At 40.9% G+C, this 27564-nt stretch overlaps 1 protein-coding gene across 3 annotated transcripts in view; it reads right to left on the reverse strand.

Moving 5' to 3' along the window:
- LARP4B (La ribonucleoprotein 4B) overlaps positions 1-27564 on the reverse strand; it is an 83911-nt gene that overhangs the window by 49777 nt on the left and 6570 nt on the right. Inside the window, exons 1-3 of one of the 3 annotated variants that reach the window (XM_057730471.1) lie at positions 7911-8049; positions 7686-7820; positions 6688-6747 (exon numbers count right to left, since the gene is read on the reverse strand). In XM_057730471.1, coding sequence (XP_057586454.1) covers positions 6688-6747; positions 7686-7766 — 141 coding nt within the window. In that variant the 5' untranslated portion in view covers positions 7767-7820; positions 7911-8049. Of the gene's footprint in view, positions 1-6687; positions 6748-7685; positions 7821-7910; positions 8050-27564 lie in introns of those variants that run through there. The other 2 variants (XM_057730470.1, XM_057730472.1) reach the window with 2 other exon arrangements.

Below are 27564 nucleotides of genomic sequence, written 5' to 3' on the forward strand. Positions count from 1 at the left end.
GGCCAACACTAACACTTACTTTAAAGAGTTGTTGTGACGCTATTAGGTAAAATACGTAGAACCAAACTCCACCACCACTTCAAAGTCCTCATAACCAGCCCCCGGCCTGCCTCTATAATTGCCTCTCATTCTAAGATGCCATCCGCCTCAGCTCTATTTCATCTAAAAAACCCCAACTGGGAATTCCCTGGCGGTCCAGTGGTTAGGACTCGGCGCATTCACCGCTGAGGACGTGGGTTCAATCCCTGGTCAGGGAACTAAGATCCCGCAAGCCGTGTAGCACGGCCAAAAAATAAAGTTGAACTAAAAATAAAATTAAACAAATAAACAAACAAAAAAAACCCCAACCAAATAACCCTGGCATATCCTGTCTGTGCTCAAACCATTTATCAGGTCTCCTCACCCCAACTTCCAAATCTCACCATCCTTTATAAGGCCCCGCCCCCTCAGTTCTGCAAAATGACTCCTATCCCCACACACTGCCCACTCTTCATGCCCCTGGGAAAACATCCCAACAGTAAGTCAGCGTCTGCATCATCGACTCTGCAGCCTCTCTAAAAGAATTAAAAGATGCAAACACAAAATTTTAAAGATATGTCTATGTTTGCACCTGGGTTTAAGTGTGCAGTGGTGCTATGTGACAACACTTAAATTGACCTAATCTACTGAGAAAAGAACTGGATCTAAAGCATCACAAATTCATTCGTGCCCAGTTCGTTTTCTGGTCAGGGAATTAAGATCCTGCAAGCTGCAGAGCGCACAAAAAAAAAAAAAAAGAAAAAAAAGAAAAAAAAAAGGGAAAATTGGCAGGCACTGATCATAAAAGCTATAAGGTGGCTATAAACCCACACATGCCAGGGCAGAAGATGACATGCAGGGACACGCAAGAACCACCTAGAGCCCCTAGAGAAGGCTGGAGTGTAACTCCGGGAAATTAGGACATTCAAAAGCAGCCATGTATGTGGGGAATTCCGAAAACTACACCCAGGCGAGATGTGTGCTCAAAAATATCCTGAGAAGACCTTCAGCTCTCACTTCAGGCTGATCCCTCATCTCCAAGCAAGCTGAGCTACGCGGTGAGGGACTGCCCCAGTACAAAGCCAGTCTCCAACGACTGGGAGAGACAGCTCCACTCCCTCTCTCTTGCGGGGGTGAGGGACCAGGGAGGGCGGGACCAGACTGTCTGCTCCAACTCATGATGTTTGAGGACATCTCTGTCAAAATATTAGCTGAACACAAGTGAAAGGAACAGAGATGTCACCGAGTACACATGACAAGGAACAGTCTTTACAAAAATTGTCTGGAAAAGTCTCAAAACTATGAGACCACTACAGCCGTCAACAACAGTGACCACGAGCAGCAAACCCTGGGTAAAAGGGGATCCAAAAGTTACCACATTGCAAATGTCATCAAATGCCCGATTTTCAACAACAAAATCACAAGGCATACAAAGAAAAAGGAAAACATTCTATTTTGTTTTGTTCCTCATTCAAAGGAACAAAATCAATTGTCCCTGAGAAAGCTCAGACATGGGACTTACTAGATGAAGGCCTTAAACAGTCATCTTAAATACGCTCAAAGAGCTAAGGAAAAACACAAACAAGCAACTACAGTTAATCAGAAAAACAACATGTGAACAATATCAACAAAGAGCAGGAGCTGTAAAAAAGAACCAAACACATATTCTGGAGCTGAAAAGTACAATAACTGAATTAAAAACTCACTAGAGGGGCTCAGCAGCAGACTTGGACAGGCAGAAGAAATAATCAACAAATTTGTAGACAGGACAATTAACATACACATTGTGGGAGTCCCAGGATGAGAAGAGAGGAAGGGGAAGAGAGAATATTTGAAGAAATAAAGGCCAAAAACTCCCCAAATTTGATGAAATCCACGAATTTACAAATCTCCACAAAATTCAAGTAGGACAGACCCAGAGAGACCTATTACCAAGACACATTACAATTAAACTGTCAAAAGACAAAGAAAGAAGCTTGAAAGCAGCAAGAGAAAAACGACTCATCAAGTGCAAGAGACCGTCAATAAGATTATCAACCAATTCATAATTAGAAGCCTCTCAGGCTAGAAGGCAGTGAGATGAAAGAAAAGTGCTGAAAGAAAAAAGCAGAGAATTCTTTACCAAAACTGTCCTTCAAAAATGAAGGACATTCACTTCATTTTTGACATTCCCTGGGAAAGGACATTAGCAGATAAACAAAAGCCAAACGATTTAAAAGGCAAATGCATAAAAACAAGTATAAATCTATGGTACTGGGCACATAATAATAAAGATATAATTTTGGACTTCCCTGGTGGTCCACTGGTTAAGACTTTGCCTTCCAATGCAGGGAATATAGGTTTGATCCCTGGTTGGGGAGCTAAGATCTTGCATGCCTCAGGGCCAAAAAACCAAAACATAAAACAGAAGGAATATCGTAACGAATTCAATACAGACTTTAAAAATGGTCCACATTAAAAAAAAAAAAAAGGATATAATTTGTGACACCAGAGACAGGGAGGTGGTAGAACTTTATATGAGAAGAGTTTTTGCATGCTACTGAAGTTAAGCAGGCAATTTAAATTAGATAGTTACATAACTTTTGGATGCTATTTGTAATCCCCATAGTACCACAAAGATATACGTATGATATACACAAAGATAAGATTTTAGGATGAATGACTAAATTACCAATTATGCCATGTTGATGTTAAACAAAATTTCTTTTCAATTTAAATAAAGTATGACTTGCAGAGAACTATCAATGAACTACATTACATAGTTCCTGCCCAAATGGGTCTTAAAACTCCCATGAAAAAGCATACACATATGAAACATTTAAAAAATAACACAGAACATAATTTCTTAAATAAATTTTAATCAAATATACATGTAAGGAAGTAATATAGGTGACTATGGAAAAGATGAACCAATGAAGCTAACAACTAGAGCTGAGAAAGCCCTTGAAGGACATGAAACTTTGAAGATGGGCAAAAAATTACAGAAGGAAAAAAAAGTATCAGAATTCACTTTATTCTGAATGGCAACTCACTTTTTAATTGTAATTTTTATTTTTAGGTAACAGTTACCTAATCCACATAAACAACAGTAACTTTAATATTCTTTTCTATGTAATAAATACAATAAAAAATCTGTTTATTCCAAATTTACATCTGAGGCCCTAACCTCTCTAATCAGGTCCAACTGGCACCAGTGGCCCACCTCACTGCTCACTTGAATTTATACCAGGTGGATTCTGCCTCCGCAAACCTTTACTTCTCCGTTCTTTTCCATCTCAAAATAAATGAAATCGCCATCCAGCAAGTTGCTCAACTATCCTTGATTTATCTTTCCCTCCCCCCAACCCCTACATCCAATCCACAAATCAGTGCCATTGAATCCACCTCCAGAGTAAACCTGAAATCCATTCATTCCTCGTCTAAGCCACCATCATTTCTCACCTTACTTAATAGTTTTTTAATTTGATTTCTTTGCTTCTATTCTTGGCTCACTACAATACATTCTATTAATAAAATGAGGTCAAAATAATCTTAAAATATCAGACATGCTATTCTCCACCTAAAATCCTCTATCTCTATCCCAAACTAATTTCAACCACTTGGAGACAATGCAAATAGTTCCCAAATGGCTGACAAGAGCTAGGTTTTGTTTCTGGTATCACTTTCTACTTATTTCTTTTTCTAAATGAAATAACAGATGCCAAAGAGGAAGTATCTCTTCTCGGTTGGCTCTGAAGCCAGGCTGCCTAGGTTCACATCCTGGGCAGCTGAGCAACCTTGGGGAAATTACTTAAGCCTCTCTGAGTCTCAGTTTTCTCTAGTTAAGATCACTTTCTGGCGCTCACTGATTGGCTACACTTGTAAAGAGTTACTACTCAATACGGGTAGTATTTTGCAGGGCGTGGGGGGGGCGGGTTGCAGGGAGCTGTACAATAAACAGCTGATAACACCACAGGATAAACCCAGACCTGCTCCTGAAGTATTCAGACATGTATTTTGGCATCACTATGGCCATTCTCCTTCTATTTACACTGCATTCAACTTTGGGGAAACACTAAACCTCAAAGAGAACAGTTCCTAAATCAGACCGCTAGGTGCACTCACTTTTCAATCATACAACTGCAGACCACTGAGGATCAGCACTTACAGCCACCACACCAACTAAGCTGTCCACACACTTAGGTGCGCCATGATAATGCTGGTTAGAAAAATGTTCAAAGCAATGCCATTTATAATAGCAGGAAAAAAGAAACAAGCTAAACATACCCAAAAACCGAATGGCTAAAGAAATGATGGCAAATCAACATAAAGAAAATACTACAGGGCAAGTACAAAGGGATACAGAAATGAAATCAGCTATGGGGGAAAACATGAGATGAAATATGTATATATGATTACAACTACACAAAAATGTAGGTCCTCTTTAACAAGACTTTTTTTTCTGTAAGACGTAAGTTTATTATAAAGTTTTAAAGAACACACATGTTGTGAGCACAGATGGTCTCTTATGGTCCCTTCCAGCTCTAGTATTTAATAATCCTACGAAAACCTGAAGTGTGCAATACCCTGAAAGACTGACAAGGAGTCTACCCACTCACTGCAATACCAGGTGTCAGAGGTGTGTTCTGCCCGGGGCTCCAGGGGTCCTGAGCAGCAGGGCTGCACCAAGAGCCAGTCATGTACTATTCTATTATAGGACATTAACTCTTCAGCAAGACAAAGCACGTGTAGGCAGTACTAGTCGTACATTATTTCTCCACATAAATAAAATACTTAATTCTGGCTCAAGTGTGACACTTCCTTTCTAGATAGGTCTTATCTCAATTGTTTCCCATAAAGTAATTTTAAAAAACAAGCACAGACATTTATATGTTAATAAGAAAAAAAAAAAAAAGGCAAAGAAACCCAAAACCAAAACTTACCCATAGAATCCAAATATCTAGTTTTATGCCCTGAAATAGGTTCTAAAGACATCTGAATATTATATTGGACCACAAATCAATCAAGAGGAGGGAGATTTGACCTAAAAACAGTTTTTTTAATCCATCAATGATTTCTGTATAAGTCTTATTTTTGGATTTTAAGTTACTTAAAATACACAATTCACTTAAAAAAATCAATGTAAAATACAACATGCAAAAAATCCTACATACGTAATAGAATAACAACAATGAAATATAATACTTTGGAAGGGGTCCTTCATATTTTTTGAAAAAAAATTTTTTTTTAAATTTTTATTGGAGTATAGTTGCTTTACAACATTGTGTTAGTTTCTACTGTACAGCAAAGTGAATCAGCTATACGTATACATATATCCCCTCTTTTCTGGATATCCTTCCCATTTAGGTCGTCCTTCACTTTTTAAAATTCTGCCTTATTAAAAATAGAGCAACGATTCAATCCCTGCCTTTAATTTCTACATGAGCTGCTTATAGGGTGTAGATAAGATTGGGGTGTAGATAAGATTGACTATAAATTTTTTAAGTTACTTTTAAATACTTACTTTTATTTAAAAAAAAAACTTTACTTCTAAAATTTCGTAGGATTTATGAGATCACTTAGAAGACTGCCAAGCTAGATGCACCTGACTCCAAATGCACCTGACATATGCAAGTGCAAGTGGTGTAAAGCAGGATTTAAAAACCAATGGAGGGACTTCCTTGGTGCACTGGGTAAGACTCCACACTCCCAATGCAGGGGGCCTGGGTTCCAACACTGGTTGGGGAACTAGATCCCACATGTGCGTCGCAACTAAGAGTCTGCATGCCTCAACTAAAGATCCCACATGCCGCTACGAAGATCTCATGTGCTGCAACTAAGACTGGGAGCAGCCAAAATAAATAAATATTTTTAAAAATAAAGAAAATGACTAAAAACCAGTGGCGGGGCTTCCCTGGTGGCACAGCGGTTAAGAATCCACCTGCCAACGTAGGGGACACGGGTTTGAGCCCTGCTCCAGGAAGATCCCACATACCGCGGTGCAACCAAGCCCTAGCTCCACAACTACTGAGCCTGCGCTCTAGAGCCCGCAAGCCACAATTACTGAGCCTGTGTGCCGCAACTACTGAAGCCCAAGAGCCAAGAGCCCGTGCTTCACAACAAGAGAAGCCACCACAATGAGAAGCCCACGCACTGCAATGAAGAGTAGCCCCCACTTGCCACCTCTAGAGAAAGCCTGCATGCAGCAATGAAGACCCAACACAGCCAATAAAATAAAATAAATTAAAAAACAAACAAAAACCAATGGATCTCCATTTCCTTATTCTTTCATTAATCACACCTAAAATGTGAAACCAGCTTTGTTAGCAAAAGCTTATTATGACTTTTGTGCTCTAAGGAACACAAGCTATTAAAATGTAAAATTAATCATATACATACAACAGATGATCAGTGAACTGTTAAAAACACTGTGAGGAAATTAAGTTAATATACGTGGCACACTGTTGTTTGTAGAGCTACACACACACACACACACACACACACACACACACACACACACACACACGAGCCAGAAGAGGATATACAGTACTGGCATATACTATACCCAGGTGGGTCCCCCCACTCTCTTTTTGGGGAACACTGACATTTTCTAATTTTTTTTACCATTAATATCTGTTGCAACGCAATATCTGTGAGCCTCAGCTGTGATTAATCTCTGAACTGAATTACCTGACTCAAAGCTGGGATGGAACTTGTCTGAGAAGTGGTTTGAGATATGGGACCATTCATCTGTAAGATTGAAAATACCAAACACACCATTACTACAATGTGAAGAAACATATTTCCAAACCATAATAATTTAGCAAAACAAAACCCACTGAGAAAAGCACATTTTTACATGACAAAGAAATTCAATGAGATATTCAAAATGATGCAGAAGCCTCGAAATTTAAAATCTTTTGAAATCTGACTGAACATCATAAGTAAAATCCCCTGTGGCTTTGACGGGGAAATTAAGAAAACCTACTTTTCCCAATGTCATTTGGAAACTTTACATATTATTGCTTGACATGATAAAATCTTACAATAAACAAATGCAGTCAAAATTTTAAAATTTCCGCCCTCCCATCAGGAAGCACACAAGAGCCTCCTAGATAGCTTCCTCCACAAGAGGGCAGACAGCAGAATCAAGCAGTATCAGCAGTATTTCATCTTGTGGAACTGAAAACCACAGCCACAGAAAGACAGAGAAAATGAAAAAGCAGAGGACCTTGTACCAGATGAAGGGACAGGATAAAACCCCAGAAAAACAACTAAATGAAGAGGAGATAGGCACCCTTCCAGAAAAAGAATTCAGAATAATGATGGTGAAGATGATCCAGGACTTTGAAAAAAAAATTTAAAAATTTCCATTGTAATTTTAATTAACTCTTTAAATAAATACTACTACAATGACTATAAGGTTATTAAAGTATTTACAAATCCCTGCACTTTTCTTGGTGATTTTAAATCTAAAGCTTTAAGCACTAAGAGCTATAAATGCTATCTGTTTTCTCTATCACTTTGAAACTTGTCATTTCCTCACTAAGCAGCCCCTAAGTTTACTCAGAATACAACACTTAAATATAAGTGTAAGATATGTTAGTTTTCCAAGCACACTGTAGAATCTGTTATCAGGAGAGCAGAGAGATGCACCAGGCCAATGCCAGCCCTGGAGGCCCACTCACCAGATGAGCGCTGTCTTTCCCTTCCTGGACTCGCTGGCCCTGCGGTTCAGCCACGACCTTAGCGTCCTGATCAGAAGTCATGAGCTGTTTACTCTGTAGCTCCACGGGGAGAAGTTTAATGGTAGCCGTAGGATGCTGTAAAACAACAGACGGTAAATCAGTAAGTTGCGGTGCAGAGCGTAATTATTCTAAAACGAAATTATTAAGCAGTTTTAAAATCCTCACATCTTCCAAGACATATGTTTATCCCTCTGGAGTCTAAGTAGTTTAAAGAAATTAAACATATCTCATTTGATTTTCCCAGACGGCTTAGGAAGTAACTGGCTCACAAGGATAATGGTTTTCACGATCACATTACGAACGTCAGAGCCAGGATTCTCAGGCATCCAGGGGTGGCTTCAGGCCTCCTGCTTTTCACTGAAAGCGACATTGCGACACAAGATGAAGAAGCTGACTTAACCCAGATTTTCCAGAAAACACAGTATCCAAATGCCAGATAAAGAAATGTAAAAGCTAACTGTTTCTGTCTCATTAAGTAACCACGTAGGTTTTTAGTTTCTATGATGGCAGACGCTCCCTATTCTCAATAACCTGCTTATGATACAGTCTTAAAACCCTTGATGATGAAATAAATCTGACAGTCAAAGGTGATCTCGTCCTATTGTCAAATGTATGACATCATCAACCACAAAAGCACAAAATCACTGAAATGCTCTAAGACAGGTTTGGAAATGTAAACTATTAACAGAGGATAAGTGCTTGAAACAAATTAAATCAGTCACAGAGATCAATGTTTTTCAAAATGTAGGAGGAATGACAAATATGTTAAACTGTGGCCGTTTGTGATGCCCTTAGCTGTAAAATCCAGAAAATAAAGATACAGATTGGTGCCCAGACTGACAGTCACAGAAGGGGGTGTAGATGCTTTTTACCACTATTAACTTGATTTTTAAGATTATCCAAGGGGAAAAAATATTCGGTTGAAAACAAGATATGAGAGCTAAAAGAGAAAAAAAAAAATCAACTACAAGAGTAGTTTATTATATACACTACCTATATTTTTTTAGTGAGAAATTATGCACCTTGCAATTGAAACAGCACCACCACCACATAGGAAGTAGTCTTGCAAAACAAACAACAAACTCATGATGTGATCTCATTACAAACTTCCAGCACAAGCACAGAGGAATGTCACGGGGTTCTGCAAAACTGGCAATTCCTGGACGAGGAGACTCGCTTCTTCAACACAAAAGGAGACAAGATACACACACTGGCCAAACAATGGCTTTATGGCTTAATTTTGTTTATACGGCTTTATCTGATTCAAATAAACAGAAACCAAAGACAATCAGGGAAGTAATAGTGATGGGATATCAGACAGTATTAAAGAATTCCTGTATTTTCTTAGATGTGATGATATTGTGGTTATATTTAATAATAATAATAATAATAATAATAATAATAATAATAATAATAATAATAAAAGAGACCCTACCTTTTAGAGCTGCATGTTGAAATACAGGGGTTCACAACTGTTCTTCCCAGGAGAGGAGAATGAGGGTTTATGATACGATCCTGTCTACTCTGCATGTTTGAAATGTTGTATAATAGTTAAAAAGGCAGCCATGGCAGTAGCTTCTTAGTATAACAGAAGAGGGGTCCTAATCTGACCCATGCATCCTAGACAAGTAATCTTTACAACACACGACTCTCTCTCTTAATTACTGACCTAACACACTTAAAAAAAGTCCAACAACTGGAAACATTGCCAACAGAAGGGGATACTGATTTTTACCTCATTAAGCAAGCTGTACAGAGATACAAAGCATTAAAATTAGACTATTATCAAAGATCTGAATCTAAAATAAGACAGAGTGTGAAGATACAAGTGTGGACAACAGCTACAATAGATAACAACAAAGCTCTTCCATTACTTGTTCAAGAAACCAAAACCATTTTAAGACTTACAGCTATACAAACTATTGCTTCTTGGCATGAAAGTAGGTCTTTAGGTTGTGAAGAGAAATAGGTGAGGGGGGAGAGATCTTCCGTTAGAGCAAAATAATTCCTGGCATAAGATCTAGTAAGGTGACACCCTGACAGTGTTCCCAGGCAGCTTCCACAAAGCTGTAATGAGCTGAACAAAAGGAGCCACTTTCCTGATTTGATTTCATTTTCTCTTTACATGAAAAAACAAAAATGAAATCAGAGGGCCCTCCCTCCTACTTAGTGGTCTCTCTGTTGGCCGACTCTGTTAATGCCACCTGTCAAAGCTGCAACTCAAAAAGTTTTATTAACCTTATTAACTACCTGGGAGAGTATACACAGCTCCCTTGGTTCTGTTTCTAAACAGTTCTTTTCACATATGCCCGGAATGTTTGTTTTATAATTAGATATTTATTTAGGTCTTCTGGGACACTCAAACCAATCCTTAATATAAATCAATCTCAAATAAACTGAACTGTGTATCAAGTTGGTGGCATAAATATCCAGAGAAGAATTATTCTAAGTGATAATGAAAGACAGTATTTGCACACAAAATCCCAAGAATTCACCAAGAAATGTTAAAATGTATTCAGTAGGCTTGTTCTTTGGGGTAAATGTTGGTATTATTTTGAACTTTTTTACATATTATATACACATATACACACTGGAATATGATAAGGTAAATAAGAATTACATTAATATTAAGTACTCATTTTCAGCATAAAAGGAAATACAAACATAAAATCAAATGAGCTAGGTAAAATCTATATAATCTTTTATTTATCGTAAATGTAACTTTTAAAACTACAGTTGGCCCTTGAACAAGAGCTTTGAAGTGCGTGGGTCCACATATATGCAGGTTTTTTTCAATAAAATGTACTAGAGGACTACATGATCCGTGGTTGGTTGAATCCAAAATGCAGAACCAAGGATACCAAGGTATAAAACTGTGGATACGCAGGGCTGCATGTCAAGTTACACTTGGATTTTTGACTGTGTGGGGGTCAGTGCCCCTATCTCCTGCATTGTTCAAAGGTCAACTATAGATTTTCTTAGGCTTGCACTAAGTTTCTCTTAGTGAAAGAAAATGTCCTCTTCCTACCCAGGACTCACTCTAGGATCCACACAGCACTGAGCTGTCACTTCTCTGTAGTCTCCTAAAACCTGTGACAGCCCCTCAGTCTTGCCTCCTCCTTCAGCCACACTTTTGCAAAACGTTCCTCAATTTGAGATGAACCTGGGACACCTGATGATGACAGCAAAGATGTGTTCCAAGACTCCTGTGGTCACATCACAGGGGCAACAGGAAAGGAAGGGAGGGCTCCGGATGGCCAAAGACGGAGAATGTGGGAGGCACAAAGAATGAATGGAAACGTACAAAAACCCACCATGGTTCAAACGCCCCCACTACACTGGTCACCTCTGAGGCTGTTACAACACCGACTCCTGCTTCTGAACCTCACTCTAGGGAAGCGAGCATCAGCCTCCGTTCCTGGAGGACTACTTCAGCACCACCGAGGACCAGGCCACACTGCTCAGCACACAGGAACCACAGTCGAAAGCTGAGAGAGCGTGACAAAATTAGAAAATCAAGGCGGGGAGCCAGGAGGCGTGGGATGAACTGGGAGACTGGGACTGACACATATACACTAATATGTATGAAACAGCTAACTAATATGAATGGTTAGTCTACACTCAGGTTTGCCAGCGTGCAGTGTAAACAAGTCCCGTGCATGAAATGTAAGAAGCCAAAATTCATGTATTCACGATTAATGCCAATTTGTATGTTACAGAGCTTGTAACCTGTAATTGTCCCAATTAAACTGTTCTGAGTATTAAAAAAAAAAAAGACACTAAAAAAAATGAGGAATTTAATGCTTATCAAATGAATGAATGAATATATATATTCTCCAAATAAAACACTTAAATAACACAACATTAAAAAAAAAAGACAATAAAAATGTATTGGGCGATTGGGATTGCCATATATACATTACTAATAAGAAAAAAATATCAAATTGTACACTTTAAAAAGAATGTTTCCAAATAACTAGAAAATGGCATAAATTAAACTTATATTTCAACTTATTGTGCAGAGCTCCCTGTTCAATAAAATCATTTTATATCCTAAAAAAAAAATGTTGCAACATCTAATGAAATGACTGTTGATATCTGCTAAAATTAGGGGAACAGCCAAGGGGGAACTTACAATGACTGGCTCAGATGGCCTGAAGCCACTTGTCAACCTTACCACTAACGTGCAACAACCAGGTATCACACTTTTTATTTTTTTAAAAAATTTATTTATTTATTTTATTGGCTGTGTTGCGTCTCTCTCTCTTTTTTTTTTTTTGCTGTGCGCGGGCTTTCTTTTAGTTGTGGTGAGTGGGGTCTACTCTTCGTTGTGGTGCACGGGCTCCTCACTGCCATGGCTTCTCTTGTTGCAGAGCACGGGCTGTAGGCATGTGGGCTACAGTAGTTGCAGCACTTGGGCTCAACAGTTGTGGCTCACGGGCTCTAAAGCACAGGCTCAATAGTTGTGGTGCACGGGCTTAGTTGCTCCGCGGCATGTGGGATCTTCCTGGAGCAGGGATCAAACCTGTGTCCCCTGCATTGGCAGGTGGATTCTTAACCACTGCACCACCTAGGAAGCCCATCACACTCTTCTTAATGGGACAGAGTATCAGGTCTATGAAGCATTCTTGCCACAAAAAACCCCCTGTATTTAATCAAACCTCTAGATCCAACACCCAATTTAAAGGAAATCCTGGGAACAATACGTGTTAAATAAACACAAAGCCACTGGCTAACCCAAAATGTGGGCCATACTACAGAAAGATGCCCTCATTTCTACAGCAAACCTGAGACATGAAAAAAAGGGAGATTTTTATTGCTACAAAATACAAAATCTTTAACCAAAATAACCTTATGTAATGTAAGAACTGTACCAGGATCCAGATTCAAATAAATTAAGTTAAAATGACATTTGTGACAGGAAAAATTGAATGTTGCCTTGGTGATAAAAGGTATTAGAGAATGATTGTTAATTTTGCTGAGTGCAATCAAGGTGCTGTGGCTGTTTACTTTTAAATGTCTTATTTTTAAATGATATAAACTAAAAGACTACAGATGAAATTACACATCTGGAATTTGCTTTGAAATAGGCTAATAACTTTTTTGTAAGCTAGAAAGAGAAGAAACAGAAATACAAGAATGCAATAAGCTGATGGTAGCTGAGACACCAAGATGGGTACAGTACCTGGAGGACTGCTGTAATATCCTACGTTTGCGGTTAAAATCTCCATGATAAAAACTAAAAAGAAAACTTTAACTAGAATATAGTATCAACATACATCCAAAACTTCCCACACTTACTTCTGTGTAAAATCTGTACTAATAAAACAGTTCAAAAATACGTAAACCATTTTATAAACAATGTTCATGGCAGCTTTAGCCAAAAAAGGAGAAATAAAAACATTTAACTATAGGGCTTCCTAGATGGAGCAGTGGTTGAGAATCCGCCTGCCAATGCAGGGGACATGGGTTCGATCCCTGCTCCAGGAAGATCCCACATGCCGTGGAGCAACTAAGCCTGTGTGCCACAACTACTGAGCCCATGTGCTGCAACTACTGAAGCCTATGTGCCTAGAGCCCGTGCTCTGAAACAAGAGAAGCCACGGCAATGAGGAGCCTGTGCACCACAACGAAGAGTAGCCCCTGCTCACCGTAACTAAAAAGAAAGCCCGTGCACAGCAAAAAAGACCCAGCACAGCCAATAAAATAAATTTATAAAACAAAAAACAAAAAACATTTAACTATAGAAAAGCAAAAAATAAAGCAATATATCACAAGTATTAAAAATACTCACAAAGATAACGTAAAGTAAAAAATATCAGGTTATAAAAGTGTGGACAGGGACTTCCTTGGTGGCACAGTGGTTAAGAATCTGCCTGCCAATGCAGGGGACACAGGTTCGATCCCTGCTCCAGGAAGATCCCACATGCCGTGGAACAACTGAGCCTGTGCGCCACAACTACTAAGCCTGTGCTCTAGAGGCCGTGAGCCACAACTATTGAGCCCTTGTGCCACAACTACTAAAGCCCGCACACCTAGAACTCATGCTCTGCAACAAGAAGCCACCGCAATGAGAAGCCTGCGCACCACAATGAAGCGCAGCTCCTGCTTACTACAACTGGAGAAAACCCACGCAGCAACGAAAACCCAACACAGCCAATAAATAAATTAAAAAAAAATTCCCAAAACTAAGTAAGAGACAAATAAGTTAAAAATGGGCAGAGTCTGAACTGACATTTCCCCAAAGAAGATATACAAATGGCCAATAAGCAGGTGAAAAGATGCTTAACATCAGTAGCCATTAGGGAAATGCAAATCCACTCCATGCTCACTGGGATGGTTATAATCAAAATGACAAATAACAGTTTAAGTGTGGACAAGGACGGGCACACATGAGTCTTCATACACTGCCGGCGGGAATTTCAAAGGGCACAGCCACTTTGGTAAACAACTTCGAAACGTTAAACAAAAAGTTACCATTATGACTCAGCAACTGCATCCTGGTTTATACCCAAGAGAACTGAAAACATACTACCTCACCACAACTTGTACATAAATATTCAAAGCAACATTATTTATAACAGCCAAAAAGTGGAAACAACCCAAACAGTAAATGATTAGAGGGTAAAAGATTTATTTTCAAACATGTGCCTGGCACACTTTGAATTTTTAAATAAGGACAGAATCATAGTTTGAGACTCTGATAATTTCTAAAACAGTCAAAATAAAGATATTCTCCTAAACAGCATGAAATTCTTTTTCTTGGTACAAAAAGGTAACGTGGAAACACGGGTAATGTGTCTCTGATTAGATCAGCATCTGGATCTCTGCTGTGCAACTGTTACTCTAAGTGCTTCACATGGTACTAAATTAACCTTAACTCTGCTCGGCAGGTCGCATGCCACCTAGCGGACTGGGAAGCTGAGTTCCGAGGACATGCAGTCAAGGCCACGAGGCAGCAGGTCCAGCGAGCTGGGGCACAGGCACCTGTGCAGGCCGCTCGCCCTGTGAGTCCAGGCCCACAGGCACGCACCCCACTGCGACAGGACCACAGACATGCGCACCTATAGCTTTCTGGGCGGCGCCTCGCTCCTCCCTCTCTACAGTGATGTTCACTCTGCAACAATGTGCAGACTATGATTCTGGCGTTTAAAACAACAACTGCATGGTGCCTAAATACGAGCCGGACACATCATCTTTCTTTACAACAGAATAAACAACGTCAGAGTACACAGCAGAGAGTGGAGAGACGGTACATGGCACCTTCCTGGGGATGTTCAAGGCTATAGATAATTTTTGTCTTATGAGTTGACCTTAAAATGTACACATTTCACATTAAGTAACTTTCCACTATATGGGAGCCAAATACAAAGCTTTTCTGAATCTAAAAACATTATTCTGAAGTCAGGAAGTCTGGACAGACTGCCCCCCAGGCTCTATACTCACCGAACCACTGAACTCTTCCAGGCCTTTCTTTGCATTCTCTTCTCCTGGCCTGGAAGGCTCCTCCCTCCTTCCTGAAGGCAGCCTTCGACTCCCCTTCTCATCCTTCCCTCACACACCAGACTCCCTGCTCTTTACAGCAGTAACCATACGTGTGCCTCTCCCCACCATCCCGAGTTTCTCAAAGATATCCATGCATCTCCTCTTCTTATGTAGAGGACACAACAGGAAAATACACCCCACCAATGATACGTGACAATTTACCCCAAAGAGCTTTGTTTCGTCAGTAACACTCAAATACATATGGTTTTACTATCCGGTTGTCTAAATACTCTTTCTGCATTTGTAGCCACATATGCTAAGGTCTCTTCTAACACCTAGTAACTGTGTGTGGTCAAGAGCACTGAGTTAAGGAACAGAGCACAAGCAGAAGACGTGGACGACACAAGATGCTATTACACAGACACATGTTCTAAGAACTCCAGCCTGACGACTGGGATCATTTTACAAAAAAACAGTAAATAAATATTCAACTAGATGAGTAAACAGTTTTACCTAAATATGAAAAGGGGATTATGAATAACTTCAGAGATTGTCTTAAGTAGTTGTGTTCCCCTTTGAGAAGCAAGTAGAAAGGTCAAAATCTGTACCTTTCTATGTCCAAAAATACTTTGTAGAAAGACAGTTTACCTCCCAGACCTTTGAAACTAAATAAACTCACTAGAAAAGACAAAAATGGTCAAAGAAGCTAAATCAAATCATTAAAGCACAATCCTAGCATTCTGGGACTGGAAGGACATGTGTTAAGAATAGTAACTTTAAATATTTTATGAACTCAATACGCCCAACTCTAATTAGAGTGTAAGAAGATTAGACATCGCAACGGGAATGACAGTTACATACCTGCCTCGAGCTGCCGGCTGGGCTATCCTGTTGACCTCACTGCTGTCTGCATCATCCTACAGGATCTAAAATGCACATTCCTGTCTCACGGCTAATTTGTGAGCATCTTGGGGCAGATCAGCTTATGTACCTTTCACAGCACCCTACGCAGATTATATACTCAACTGAGTGTGCAGGCCTGAACAGTGGGAACATTTACAGAGCAACAGACGGCTGATTCCAGGAGAGTGTTACTCTAGCTCTTTTGTTTTTTAAGACTCAATATCTCTATGACAGTCTCTTCTTTCCACTGAGTCTTCTTACAGTAATGATGAATGAAAGAGGGCAACCCAATCTCAGTGGAGCAGTAATTACACTTTTAAACGGGGACCCAGTAAGCAAATACCTATTCCTAAGCAGATGCTGCCAATAAACTAAGATTAATTTTTGAAATTTCCTTTTATACATGCATACCTGTGCTTCTATTGAAAAAGACAGGAGGAGGAAAAGGTAACTCTTTTTTCATAGTTTATCTGGCTCTGCTCCTAGGGAGGGCATAAAATCAAACACAACAGGCAAAAATTTATTTCTTAGCCAAACAGGAATGGGAAAGTATCTACATAAGACATAAACCTTAAAAATTACATTAAAATTGTTGCCATTAACTGCTTTCAACTTAGAACTTCACCAGATAATTCCACACACAAAAATGAAAAGGGTCCCCTCCAGCTTTAAGGCTTGTAATTGGTTTTTGGCATATTATCCTGCCCTGGAGCAGACAATTATTTGAAAAGATTATTTTACTAGGTTATAAGAAATCCTAAATAAACTATTTTTTGAAACAAGTAAAGCAATATGAAGAAGATTTAAAAATCCTTCTCCTACTTTGCATGTGGTTGTAATGGCTGTTTTGTAAACTTTTGGTAAATGTGACTGCAAAGGGGAAGTAGAGAATCACACCCTTAGAGATACAGCCTTCTGCCCTCAGGTGTAACTTCTTGGGTGTATCATGAGCTGCTCCTTTTCTAACAGAAGAGCATCTCCTGAAACAGCCACACACTTTTTCACCAGAGGGAGAGGCAAATAGAAAGTGCAAGCTTTGCTAATTGACTTATCTTTCTGGACACAACCAGGAAGTGCTAGGGCCAAACCTGCAGCCTGCACAGGACACAAGGCAGCATGTCCGCGCCACTCAACCTAACATGGTAAGAGTACATGTGCCAAGAAGTACTTTCATTTTAACAAAGATGTTCAATTTCATAGTTGAAAAGCTAAACAGGCCCTGAGTCCAGCCTGTTTGGAATGTATTCTGACCTCCATTTATCTGTTTATCAACAGTTTTTTCAGTAAGAACTACTTCCCAGGTTGAAGTGAGGGGCCCCCATGCACCAGATGCACAGGGCCTGGCCAGCAGCCTGCCAGGCTGAGAGCCCCCCATACCTTTCCTGCCTCACTCAGGCCCCCTTGCTCCCACCCCCAAGTCCTTCCAAGGTCATTCTGCTCACCTGCCGCGAGGGCCCTTTCAGCATGAACGCCTGCTTCTTACTCCCGTGCCTCTGTTCTCAGCCCCACCCTAATCTTGCTAATGGAAAGCTGAGTGTGTCTACAGCCCAGAGCAGGGAAAAACAATCGCTGCTGACCTTGCATGTGTAATATCACCTTCTGGACAATGAGCAGAACTGCTTCATTCAGTATCTTTTATAATTTATGTTTACCTTAAGGGACTGCGTGTATGTACTTCTTTTTTGTTTTTTTTTGAACTATACAGCTTTATTACTTTCATTTTGAACATGTGATCACTTTCTTGAGATTATTGAAACTCTCCACAAAAATCTTCACTTTCTCTCATTTACATCTGAAAACAAAAAATGCTGATGGCCAAATATACCATTAGTATACACCTGTAACCAAAAGTGAGAATCAATTCCACAAAAGCATCTTTCAAGAGACCTAGAAGTCCTCTTCCAAAATAAACTCTAGATAGTACATTTCTTCAACTCTTTTTTTTTTTTTTTAAGGGAAAAGTCTCTATTCGCCTCACCCTTCTAATGAATCTTGCATTTCTTCAAGGACTGCCTATCACCTTCTATTGTGCTTCTCAATTTATAACGTCATAATTACAGTTCTTCAGCTGAAAGAGCATAATACTCTCTCAACTGAAGAGGAAGATGGCGGGGGGGGTGAGCAAATTTAGACCTCAACACTTTAAAGAACAACTGAACATCAGAGCTGGAAAGCATCTTGGAGCTGCTTTTACCCTGTGCTGCTCAAACTGGGACGTGCTTATTATTCCTAGGAGGGCGCCAAAGAACCAGAACTAGAGGTGGCACGAGTGTTAGAAGTTCTGGAACCATATTCTGAAATTAAAATTAAATTAATTACATTTTTAATTTAATTTTTTAAATTACTAAATTCCTATTTAGTGATTTTTTAAAAACTGTAACCTGCTACTGATAGAATATTTTCTCTTCCTCCTATAACAGACCAATTTCTTAAAGTACTACCAACATGTAGTCTTCAAGTATGTTAAATTAAAAGAAAAGCTTTGCTGTGGGGAAAAGGTACTTCTGATCTACATTTATCAACTAAGCAATAAATCAAAACAAAGCAAGAACATCTTGAATATGTAATGTTCCTCCAAATGAAGGACAATGAAATTCAGCAAGTCATGAAGGCATCCCGCAGGGTCTGCAAAGCTCCAAAGCAGTAAACAGCTGTACTTGATGCAACAGATGGTCATAATAAATAGGGCAACCTGTCTTCCTTCAGCCCTTACTACAGTCCTAGAGGTCTGCCCTAAAATCTTATCTGAACATGCAAATCATCTTCCTTAAAAACTAAAAGCCATTTAACAGCTTTATAAGTAGTGATAAAATATGCCTTATTTCAAGATCTACATTAATATGCATCTTTCCTTTCCTGAATTTGGTATTCCTAATAGACTTATATTTCTTAGCACTTTGGTGAAAGGGAAATACTCCATAACAACTATCATCTTATACAGTTCTTGAAAACTAGACCTCGAAAGTCAAGGCAAGGGACCCAAATACATACAATCTGCACCTAAGACAACTTTAAAAACTTCACAAAAATGAATGAGCTTTTCTCCACAGTTTCTACATCAAAAAAGGTTTTAGAGAAGAAACTACCTGTTAATTGGAGGAGCACTGGTCATTTACCTGTGGTATGATCCCATTCCCTCCTCTCTTCTTGTATCTTCAATCTCACCCTCCCTGTCACTGTCTAAACATGCCCAGCCTGTGCTGTCTCCAAAGATGGGGCGCAAGGGAGGGAGAGTGGAGGTGAGAGAAGTGGGACAAAACCAAGGGACTGGGGGTCCTAGACCAGACGCATCTCTCCAAGGACACTGCTCCTCCCAAGACAGCCACATGCCTGCCTGATGCTGAAACGACCAGAAGGCGGCCTCTGCAAGCACTCTCTTCCTCACGTGCCTGCTTTTCTGCTCCTCCTCTCTGACCCTCCCTGGACCCCCTCTCATCCTATGTGAAGGGAAGTAGCTGTATAGTAAGGGAGGCGGTTCTGAAACCTGATACACGAATCCTGAACCACCTGAACTTGTATACGCTCACCACTTCGGCCTTTTTCTTAGACTGAGTCAGTCTATTAGATGTTCTTTTATTTCCTTCTCACCTAAACCTCATCCTAATGAATCACCTAAGACTTTCACTTTCTCTCCTTAAAGTACAACTCAGATACTTAAAAAATAATCTGAATGGCACAATGCTTCTAGAATGATTATTGCCCAATTTTTTATAGTTGTCTTACCCATCAACCTAATTTAATAGCAGTACTTTGGTGATTTTTTTTTTACTGAGGCACTCCAAAGTTCTCAAATTAGTTCTCCTATGAGTAACTATTTTGTACTATTTTTATCAGTTTATATTCGTTAAATCATGTACTTGCACTAATGAGTACAACTGCCCTGAACAAATTCGGGGACAAGCTGAACTGGCTTTTGTAAGCAAACAACTCAACTGGCAGGAAGACAACGCAAAGAGCAGCCCGCCAGCCCCAGCACTCGCCAGGAGAACATCACCTGGAGCCGCTACTTCACTGGGCCTCCTGCTCTTTTGCTTGCAGCTTTTCCTGGTTTCACGTAACACCACACGTTCAATTTCAGTGCATCTAAGCAAATATCTGGTGAAAATTTTTGACCTATGGATTCCTCAAAATCAACTACTTAACAAAATCCATTCTCATATAAAACAAATAAACAAGAACCGACAATCCCTCAATCTCACGAAAAGACAGTACACCATCTACCCAGCTGCTCTGGCCAGAAACCTGCGAATAAATCTCTAACCCTTCTCTCACAGAAGCTTATACATACCTCCTCACCTCTACTGTCATCAGACTGTTTCAATAACCATCATCTCTGAACATAAAGACCACCCCGTCCCCGCCCCCGTCCTTCCACAGAATGACGCTCCTGAAACAGGAGCCCTGTCTCGCACCCTCAGCACACACCCACCACGGCAGGCACTCGGACACTCGGGACACCACCAGCCAGGCCAGCTGGGATGGCACTCCCCATCCTCCCCACAAAACCGAGTCACAAACCCGTTACAGGCAGCGAGGCAGCCATCTCTTCAGTACCAGGAGGGCAGGAAAGCCTCGACCTTCTTGACCGCTGTGCTCCTGATACAGTACCCAACAGAGCAGAATCTCAGGAAATATGTGTCTAGCCGTTTTGTTTTTCATGCCCTAAACATGTGGGAGGAAATTCCCAGTATTTAAAATATAAAACTCAGAAAATGAGATGATTCCAAGAGAAAACTTCTGTTGCTGCATATTCCAAATGAGGTGTTAGTGTGGGAGAAGACAATGCCCTTGGGTTGGGGTAAAATTACTTTGAGTTCATTTCCATTTTATTTTACATACTCTAGGTTTTGTACACATGCGTGTGCATACATGGAAGTGTGCACTTGGGTCTGAACACACAGAAGCCACACATCAAATAACAATTCAGTGAAGACGTTCCTCAGCAGCAAACACACGAAACCTATTATTTGTACTGAAAGTAGAAGTCAAAGATACTTTTGAAAATATGCTGAAAGTTATAAGTCCTTTCACTGGAAAAATGGACATATACTAGAAATATTAAACACAGACCCAGGAGCTCAAGGATCCCCCAGCCAAGTGCACCGATGACATCAGGCTGGGCATGGGACGAGGACCCCCACTCAGCAGGTGGTGATGCTGGGTACTCCCATTTTACCTGTGGTGAGCATCTTTAGGGCAGGTCAGCACAGAGCACGCACTCAAATAAGTGCCAGTGAGCCAGCACCAGCCCCGGGGAGCTATGAAACACAGAGATCCCTGCTTTGCCAAAGGTCACTTGTACGAAAGGCTATGTTAGTACCCGTTTTCACTAACCAAGAGATCTGAGGAGAACTTTTGCTTTTGCAAAAATAAAAAATGGCTTTGTGTGTTGCTTCGCAGCGAAGTTACAGAAGCCATGCTCAGAGCCTCAGCACCCGGCCACCTCGGCTGTGAGCTGCTGCGTCTCTGAGCGACTGGGCTTTATCTCCATCTATTCTGCGCCTCCCTTAAGAAGATGTGTCCTAAGGGAGTTGCTGCTTTGCTTTATATCATTTTGGCTTACGGAAGGTTCCAGAGGAATGCTCCACTTCCGGATAAGACAGTGGGGGCACCCATACCACACTGCACTCAGAAAGCAGCAGCCACTGAGTCCAAGCACAGAACCTAACCACGATCCGCAAAGACTGTGTGACAACTAAACACCACTTTCACATTTTTCTAAATGATTGCAAATTAGTTAATATTAAAACACATCAAATACCCCCTAACATGAAGCGTTCCATACAAAAGTGATACCATGTTTGAAAAAAGAATTTATGTTCCACAGTTATGAACTCAAAAACATATACTACTTTGGATAATCTTCCAATTTGATACTCCAACATAATACCACCTCCATTTTATGAGTAACTAGATCACAAGTCCTAGCCCACTAAGGATTACAGTTCAACAGACAAAGAAACTAAAAACATCATCAAAGAAGTTCCAAGCAAACTATGAGAATCAGGATCAGCTCCAGTAATTCTGAATTACTGCTCAGCAAAGTAAATGACCTTCTCTCCATCTTATGTTGTGGGCTGCCCCCAACCTCAACAATCATCACTAAAAACAACTATGAAAGCTTTCTAATTAAAGCCAGCATTCCTGATGCTTAGCTATGCTGTGTTTATGCTCTCAAATCTGTCAGGTTACTGGACCTAAGACACCTTCCTGAAGGACACCTATGCTTTCTGAGAATCGGGCACCATTTGCAATGGACTTGGAAGCAGGAAGTTAGGCAAATACTGTTTTCTGCTCTTATCTCTTGTGTGATATAAGGCACCTGTCTCCAGGCCTCAGTTTCCCAAACAGTAAAACAGATGTTCCAAAGAAGAAATGTGGGAGAAAAAGCAAGGGCTTCAGGTCACCTGGTTACAAGCCCCACACACTGCAGAGGATGACAACGGCGCCGCCGCACTCCCTCCTCCGTTCAGGAGAGCTGCAGGCAGGAGGTCTGCAATCACTGGGCACAAGGCAGCTGCGAGAAGAAAGAGTTGCTGAGAAGGCCGGACCGAAGGCCAGGAGAGGCGCTCCGCGCTCTGGAGCCTACCCTCCCTCTTCACAGAAAGGTGGTGTGTGTGAACAGAGGGGCTGCTGCTTCCAGAGCCTGGCGGCAGAGCCCTGCTGGGGTGCGGGAGTTACGGTCTGAAGGCTTTAAGAAGGAAACCACTGGATTTAAATGAATTCCCTTAGACGATTTCTCAAAGAAGAGCCTGAATATATGATACAGACTAGAAGACCTGTTAGCGCCTTCCTAAAAGGAAGGATTGTAAATGGATTAAAGCTACTAGGTTAAACTATCTAAAATGACAAACAAAACCCTTAATTTTCCTGGAATAAATAAGTTAATTCAATGTTTTAAAAAGCACAATTTAATGGCTGCTTTACAAACCTGCTTTAAAAACACAACAATAAAAAGCTGACCTAAAATTCTATAGCATACATATGAGACTTCCCTGATGGTCCAGTGGCTAAGACTCTGCATTCCCAGTGCAGGGGGCCTGGGTTCGATCCCTGGTTAGGAAACTAGATCCTGCGTGCTGCAACTAAGACCCGGTGCATCCAAATAAAAACATACATAAATAAATAAATATTTTAAAAAATTCTATAGCACACATAAAATTAATACTTTCACCAATTTCAATTTTTGTTTTGAAATTCCACTGTTCAGGGTAAAACTTGAAAAGTATCCTACTGAGGTCTACTGATAGTACCATGGAAAATGCAGCTTAGGGAGGAGACCAAAGTTACAGTCCTCACTCTGCCCCCAGCCAACTAGCTATATTTCTAATTAATTTTACTTCAGTGGGCTTCAGTCTCTGAATCCGTAGAGCTCTAAAATCCTAAGACTATAACTGCAATACTATGTGATTCTTCTGGCAGTTGTTTTCAGAAACTATTATCAAATCTCAGTTAATAAAATAATGTAGACCAAAACCTAAAGTCTCAGAAAATGACTTACTGCAAATGACTTATTTCATTCACACCAAACATTACATGAATAGTCAAAAAAGATTCAAGGTTTCCTGCTCAGTCTTATAATTCCAGGCAGGTAACACACTACTCCATGCAACTGGATTAAGGCTGATTATGTGTATTGTTAATTACTATTAAACACCTAGTACACTTTTTCTCCGCCAATTATCAATACGCCTACCTAACCACACCCCCACACACCAAACGGTAAACTGGAAGTTAAAGATCTAGCTTTCATCTGCTCCACTCAGAATATTACCTAGCACAGGAGTCCTTCCTTATCTGTGGTTAGCTTTCCATGCTTTTGGTTACCCAGGGTCAACTGTGGTCCGAAAATATCAAATGGAAAATCTTAGAAATAAACAATTCATAACTTTTCAATCTTGTGCTGTCTGAGTAGCGCTACCCGATGCTGTCCCACCTGGGATGTGAGTCATCCCTTTGTGCAGCATATCCCACCCTTCAGTCCCTCAGCAGCAGGCCGGGTATCAGACCAGGTGCCACAGTCTGGCAGTGCTGGAAGTTCAAGGGACCCTTATTTTATTTAATTGCCCCAAAGTGCAAGAGTAGTGATGTGGCAATTTAGATATGCCAAAGAGCAGCTGTAAAGTGCTTCCTTTAGGTGAAAAGGCAAAAGTTCCTGACTTAATAAGTAAAGGAAAACAATTGTATGCTGAGGTTGTTAAGATCTACAGTACAATTCAGCCATAAAAAGGAATGAAATTGAGTTATTTGTAGTGAGGTAGATGGACCTAGAGTCTGTCATAGAGAGTGAAGTAAGCCAGAAAGAGAAAAACAAATACCATATGCTAACTCATATATATGGAATCTAAAAAAACAGTACTGATGAACCCAGCGGCAGGACAAGAATAAAGATGCAGACATACAGAATGGACCTGAGGACACCGTGGGGGAAAGGGAAGCTGGGACCTAGTGGGAGAGCAGCACTGACACGTATACACTACCAACTGTAAAACAGATAGCTAGTGGGAAGCTGCTGCATAACACAGGGATGATCCGGGATGATCTAGAGGGGTGGGATAGGGAGGGTGGGAGGGAGGAGGTATGGGGATATATGTATAAATACAGGTGATTCACTTTGTTGTACAGCAGAAACTGGCACAACAGTGTGAAGCAATTATACTCCAAAAAAGATTTGGGGGAAAAAAAAAGATCTACAGTAAGAAATTCATGCTAGTTTTTCTGTCGCACCTCGAAGTGCAAAAGTTATAGCCACGGTGCTTGATAAGTGATTAGTTAAGGTGGAAAAGGCATTAAATTCGTACAATAAGGTATTCTGAGACCATATTTATATAACTCTTATTATGGTATATTGTTATAACTGTCATGTTTTATCATTAGTTATTGTTAATCTCTTACTGTGCCTAATGAATAAATTAAACTTCATCCTAGGTATGTACACATAGGGGTTATCAACAGCTTCAGGCATCCACTGAGGGTCTTGGAATGTATCCCCCACAGCAAAGAGGGGACCACTGTAATATGACTTGTGGCCACATAGTCACTTTGGGAAAATACCTGATCTATGGTTTTTTATCTTGAGCTGTAATCCAGTGGTTTAACGAAAAACTTAAACTAAGTTAACAGATTAAAAACTCCACAATGGGACTTCCCTGGTGGTGCAGTGGTTAAGAATCCGCCTGCCAGTGCAGGGGACATGGGTTCGATCCCCGGTCTGGGAAGATCCCACATGCCATGGAGCAACTAAGCCCATGGGCCACAACTACTGAACCTGTGCTCTAGAGCCCTTGAGCCACAACTACCGAGTCCGTGTGCTACAACTACTGAAGCCCAGGTGCCTAGAGCCCATGCTCCACAAGAGAAGCCACTGCAATGAGAAGCCCAAGCACTGCAACCAAGAGTAGCCCCTGCTCCCCGCAACTAGAGAAAGACTGTGCGCAGCAACGAAGCCCAACACAGCCAAAAATAAAATAAATAAATATATAAATAAATACATAAAATATTGTTTAAAAAAGCCTCCACAATGACAATCACCTACACTCTCAACATTCTAAACTTCAGAGGACAGCATGCTAAGAGTGTCCATGACTGAAAATACTAAAACTTATGGTCATTTAGGATCCCAAGCCACTCTTCTGTAGGAAAAACATTTCGCTCTTAACTGGAAGTTTCTCCCGGCCAGAGACTTTCAGATTCTGTCTGAGTGCCTGAATGCTCCTGCAGTTTCATTTGGTGATCCTATTTTCCACTTCTGACCCTTTCATGACTACGTTCAGCTCTCCTGCACTGAGCCCTGAAAGACAGTGATATCAGTAGAATAAGGGAGAATTCGCCTGCGCACACAAAGAAACGGGAAGAGCTGTGGAAACCAAGGGCCACATGCACAGGCAGCAAGTACTACGAGCTACTTTACTCACTGCATCCTTTCTTCTGCACTGACTGCCCTTCCCCTCCCCAGACATTTAAGGTGAGAAGAAGAAACTACTGCTGACTCACAGTTACTAATACAATGGTCTGCACTCCAAGGGACCCACGAAGGGAAACTGGAAATATAGCATTCTGGTTTGACAGCAAGTATCACTGGAGATACAGATACGAATCCAAAAGGAACACAGACCTTACAATAATGCCAGGGAGAGTTTCATCCCAAAGGTTTCCACACCGAGCTTCAGCACTAAATGACAATCAGCATACCATAAAAGTACAAGCAAAGATAAAATGCTTTTGCCTTTTTTTTTTTTTTTTTTTTTGCTGCATTGGGTCTTTGTTGCTGCACAAGGGCTTTCTCTAGTTGTGGTGAGCAGGGGCTACTCTTTGTTGCAGTGCATGGGCGTCTCTTTGTGGTGGCTTCTCTTGTTGTGGAGTATGGGCTCTAGGCAAGCCGGCTTCAGCAGCTGCAGCATGTGGGCTCAGCAGTTGTAGCACGGGGGCCATAAAGCGCATGGGCTTCAGCAGTTTCAGTGTGTGGGCTCAGTAGTTGTGGCTCACGGGCTCTAGAGCACAGACAGGCTCAGTAGTTGTGGTGCACGGGCTTAGTTGCTCCACAGCATGTGGGATCTTCCCAGACCAGGGATGGAAACCATGTCCTCTGCATTGGCAGGTGGATTCTTAACCACTGTGCCACCAGGGAAGTCCCGCTTTTGCCTTTTAAGTGTCCAGATTTTTAAATGGCAACTCTATCAACAGGGACTTCAAGTCTGCTTTTAAAGGTTTCTGGCATTCCCCAACCTTGGGAGTTGTGAGAAGCCAGGCAGCAGTGGATTACGGTACACACTATATGCAGTGTGTTTATCACACACACACACACGCACACACAGCTGACCCATAACAACACAGGTTTGAACTGCATGGGTTCACATACATGGATTTTTTTCAACAAATATGAACTACACTACTACACAACCCAAGGCTGGCTGAGTCCATGGATGTGGGACTACAGACACAGAGAGTCAAGTGGAAAGTTCTACTGTGCAGACTTTCAACTGTGCAGAGGACTGGCACCACAACCCCTGCGTTGTTCAAAGGTCAACTGAACATGGCACGGCAGAAACTACAGATGGCAAAATCTCAACAATGAAATACAGAGACATGTAATCAACCAACAGAAATAAAAATGTTCAGAAAGTATTCACAGAAGAGGTTTTAAATGACTTGATTATTTCCAGAAAAAAATATTTGAAAAGGGAATGTCTGGACTTCCCTGGTGGCACAGTGGTTAAGAATCCGCCTGCCAGTGCAGGGCACACGGGTTCGAGCCATGGTCCAGGAAGATCCCACATGCCGCAGAGCAACTAAGCCCATGTGCCACAACTACTGAGGCTGTGTGCCACAACTACTGAAGCCCACGTACCTAGAGCCTGTGCTCCACAATAAGAGAAGCCACTGCAATGAGAAGCCAGCTCACTATAAAGAGGAGCCCCCACTCTCTGCAACT

Source organism: Hippopotamus amphibius, chromosome 4 (assembly GCF_030028045.1).
Source record: "Hippopotamus amphibius kiboko isolate mHipAmp2 chromosome 4, mHipAmp2.hap2, whole genome shotgun sequence".
Taxonomy (NCBI): Eukaryota; Metazoa; Chordata; class Mammalia; order Artiodactyla; family Hippopotamidae; genus Hippopotamus; species Hippopotamus amphibius.